Source organism: Cariama cristata, unplaced genomic scaffold (genome assembly GCF_000690535.1).
Source record: "Cariama cristata isolate BGI_N322 unplaced genomic scaffold, ASM69053v1 C11471228, whole genome shotgun sequence".
Taxonomy (NCBI): domain Eukaryota; kingdom Metazoa; phylum Chordata; class Aves; order Cariamiformes; family Cariamidae; genus Cariama; species Cariama cristata.
Window position 1 is genome coordinate 1 of NW_009646065.1, and position 3,991 is coordinate 3,991.

At 44.8% G+C, this 3,991-nt stretch overlaps 1 protein-coding gene across 1 annotated transcript; it reads left to right on the forward strand.

Annotated features, from left to right (window-relative positions):
- Positions 1 to 2,232: 2,232 nt before the first annotated feature.
- Positions 2,233 to 2,610, forward strand: KCNE2 (potassium voltage-gated channel, Isk-related family, member 2). The gene has a single exon (XM_009708733.1). It carries the CDS (start codon positions 2,233 to 2,235, stop codon positions 2,608 to 2,610), a length of 378 nt encoding a protein of 125 aa, XP_009707035.1.
- The last annotated feature ends 1,381 nt before the right edge of the window (positions 2,611 to 3,991 follow it).

The window sequence follows — 3,991 nt, forward strand, 5'->3', positions numbered from 1 at the left end:
TTATTATTATTATTATTACTATTATTATTTTGCATAGCTCATCTTTACTCTTCTTCTGTCTGAGTCAACAAAGATCAAACTGCATCAGTATTTACCCCAAGGAAAGCACAGAAGTGCTGTTTTACAATATATGAAATCGCAGTAATAAGCATAAAGAGTAGTGCTCAGCATCTGACAGGATGACTGATGTAAGCTGTCAGCCAATATTTGACTTTCCAGGTGAGATTAGATTTAGCATTTAATTTAATATAAACGTAAAGTGTGCAGTACAAGGCACTTACTTAACAGACAATTGCTTATAGCCTTGTGCAGGCTGGAGGCTACTTAAAGTTTAAGATATCTCTGCTCCTTTTGAGAGTACCATCATATTATCCAGTGGAGTTTTAAAATCCTGAGTGTTATCGTGAATCTTATTACAGAAGGGCACAGGAAAGGTAAGTTTATGTTGGCAATTCTTTATTTCCTATTGAAAAAGCATAGTAAATTTTGTTCAGAATCAAAGAAAAAGCAGAGAGATTTTGCACACACAAAAGTTTCAAGGCAGTTTGTATTTGGATTTGCTTACAGTTTGCTTATTTTCATTAGATTATCTTTATCCCCTATGTTTGAGTGTGTGTGAGTGTATAATTGCAGAGACCTAAATGCACATGTACCTGCGTCCTTCTGTGTGTGCGTGCCTGTTCTGTGCACACTGATATTGCAAGGCCAGTCCAACAAGCAGAGGAAGGTAGATTGCCGGACTCCAGTTTGAAAGACACCACAATTTCTTATTCGTGATGAAAATTCACTGCCTCTTGCCGTAGGCTGCAGTAAGCTCACCATTGCTTGAAGACTGTACTGAGATCGAGTGCCTTTTTTTGGAAGCTTTGCCACATGTTGTAGGGCTTGGTTGGCCTGAAGCATTGAAGGACAGGTGTTATACAGGAGCATCAGACTGAAATGCTATACCACAACCTTTGCTTTCTGCAGGCTAGTGGGCTGCAATCCTGTCCCAGCCTCCTCTTTATATAGGAAAGGCAGAAAAGGACAGTGACTTTTCTCGGAGCTTCTTGAGAGCTCCTTCACTGGGGTAGCTATGTAGTAGTTTCTGCCCCAGACCCAGCTCAGTTCAGATGGACCAGATGGATCAGCACAGAGTGACTGGATCAGGGGACTATCTGGACTGACTGAATCAGTTACTGAGCAGGTATCTCTCTCTCATCTCCCCCTCTCCCCATGCCCATTGCTCTGTTCAAGGGTTAACAGCCTGGGATCCTCAGTGGGGTCCCTCTCCCACCCTTTGCCCCTCTGCTAGCAACACTGGAGTCCAGGCTTAGAGAAAGACGATTGAAAACAGCTCCCAACAGGCCCTGGTGCAGGGGTGCCAACACTGTGTCCATATGAAACCAGGGTCAGCCTTGCCCCTGGGCAGGAGTGAGCTCTGCGGCAGGAGTGTGCTGGAGGGGGATGTCTCCTGTGGGATGGAGACCTGATCCATGGTGTTCTGAGCAGCAGCTGGGTCCGACTGTGGCAAGCTTTGGGATAGCTGGGAGAGAGGCAGAACAGACATGGCTTTGCAGCACTACTCAGTGTCCCCGTCCCTTTGGGGTGGATGGCCCTAATGACTCACATGGCTATTCCAGGTATGGGGGCTCTGCCTCCCTGTCCCTCCCCTGTCTGTCCGGCTCCCATTTAGGCATTAGCTCTCTGGCCATTATGATCCCACCAACTCATTTCTGTTTACATGGGTATACCAGCCTTCACACCAGAGGTAATGTCTGAGACCAAACAGGAAAGGGGGAAAGTCACATCCCTCCCTGAGAGACCCTGGGTGCCTGGCCTGGCTCTGTGCCGGCCCATACGGGACGCCATACTTTGTCTTCTTCGGGGTGAAATGCTTCTTTGCTCGGTGTTTTGCCTCAGTAGGGAAGGCAGTGTGCCTCAACTCCTGTAACGTGGGTCATGGGAGCCCATGCTCACTGGTCTTCACCAAGGCGTTATTTGGCTTCCCACAGATCAAAAGTGACGTGAGCGAGGAGAGGAGCAAGAACTCCTTGGGTCTCTGAACATATTGAACCACTGAGAGATGGGGATTCTCAGCTGATCTAAAATTGGTATTGAACTTTCAAGTGGCAGGTGGCAGATGTTATTAGTTAGTTGTCATAAGACAAAAGAAACCAATGTAACTGTTTTAGTATAGTTATTTGATTAAAATAAGTATCATGTTGTCTTTAGTAGCCGTAACTTGCAAGGATGACTGAAATGCAAAACTTCACTTGGGCGGTAGAAGATATTTTCAAGGAAACCTTTCTCACTTACATGAATGGCTGGAGGAAAAACATGACGGAAGCGGCAGATAAATTGCAAGCCAAGGTTGATGCTGAAAATTTTGACTACGTTATCCTTTATTTGATGGTGATGATCGGGATGTTCTCCTTCATTATTGTGGCGATCTTGGTGAGTACTGTGAAATCAAAGAGACGAGAGCACTCCAATGACCCCTATCATCAGTACATCGTTGAGGACTGGGGCGAGAAGTATAAAAGCCAGGTTCTGAATCGAGAAGATCTGAAGTGTGTGATCCATGAAAACCTAGGTGCAAGGGACAAAACAAGCCCTGGATCACCTTGACTTTCTGGAAACACCAGCAATGAGAAAATCATAAAAGCCACGTGCAGGGAATTCACTGGAATTACAAATAGCTGTGAAACTGTTCATTAAATTAACAGACAGGTCAACGTGGAACAGAGTGCTGAGGAAATCAACATTACTGTTTCCCACGAGGACTTTGGCACAGCTGCTCGGGGAACACCCGAGAAAAATGCATGATTGTGCTTTGCTTTCATATTCTGTTCTTCAGGAAAATAAAACCAAGAGAATGAATAACTTGGCTCTTTTTTAGCATTTTTTAAATCCAGAAACAGTTCTGGATGTTCCCACCTCAGAATAACTGTGAATTAGTGGTCAAAAGTGCTGATTTAGATCCAAACTGTATGACTTAAGCCCATCTTAAAAATAACTTGAAAATGTACGGTAAAATATCAAAATATCCATCTATTGACTGAACAATGTGTTATGGTATGAATCATAGGAGGTAACCTATACCTACACACACTCATTCCAAACTATTTTTTTAATGATCAGGCTCCCATTTTGATTCATTATTCACTGGCAGCAAAGATTGACTCATGGCCTTCTGACAAGGCCTGTTTTATAGTAGAAGAGTTGCTAAACTAGCAGTCTCATCTAGGAGCATGTCCTGGTCGTCTAGGTCCAGAGGTTCATCATCTGTTCTCAAGTCCATAGCTGGCCAAGCTGTCCCTTCTGCTGCTCCTAGGTTCTCCAGAGCAATCGGTCCACCTGGAATGCAAGCTGGGTGATGGAGGTTCTGGTTACGTCCCATCAGCCAGGGCCCAGTGTAAACCACTGAGATCTGCCTTCTGGCTTTCAGAGGAGGGATTTCTATACCCAGCCATCAAGGCTGTCGCATTGCTTTGCTTCCTAAGGGATTCCCGTGTTGGGTACTGGTTTCTACTGGCCGGGAAATGGGTTTTCAAGATGGTTTGTCTTCTCTTGTGCTGCTGAAGTATCACAACACTGGCTCTGCGGGAATAATTAGAAGCAGAACTGGTGACACTTCTAGTATTAAAACGTGCTTCATTTTGTAAGACTCTGGGTTTAGCTCCTATTCATGTTGCCAGACTTAAATCGCTTAAGCTAAAAGTTCCTACGCTGGCTGTCTATCGTGTGGTCTTGTTGTTTGTTTTTAGAAAGTTTTGGCTGAAACACTTCAGCCATGTCTGGCGCTGCATTGCCAACAACTTCGTTTTGCTCATGCTAAAAAGAAATGAAAAAGAGCTTCTTTTGTTGGGAAGCTTTGGCTTGTTTTGGACACTGGTCTTGAGATTTGGCACAGCAGCTGCTGTCGTGCTCCAGATGTGCCTTTTGCCGTTCAAAGGTAATAAACCTTTGAATAATCTGAGTCCCTGAGCGCTGGGGAAGGCTCGTCAGG

Bases quoted from the DNA above. Each gene is read 5' to 3' on its own strand.
- KCNE2 (XM_009708733.1), top strand. From the start codon at position 2,233: ATGACTGAAATGCAAAACTTCACTTGGGCGGTAGAAGATATTTTCAAG.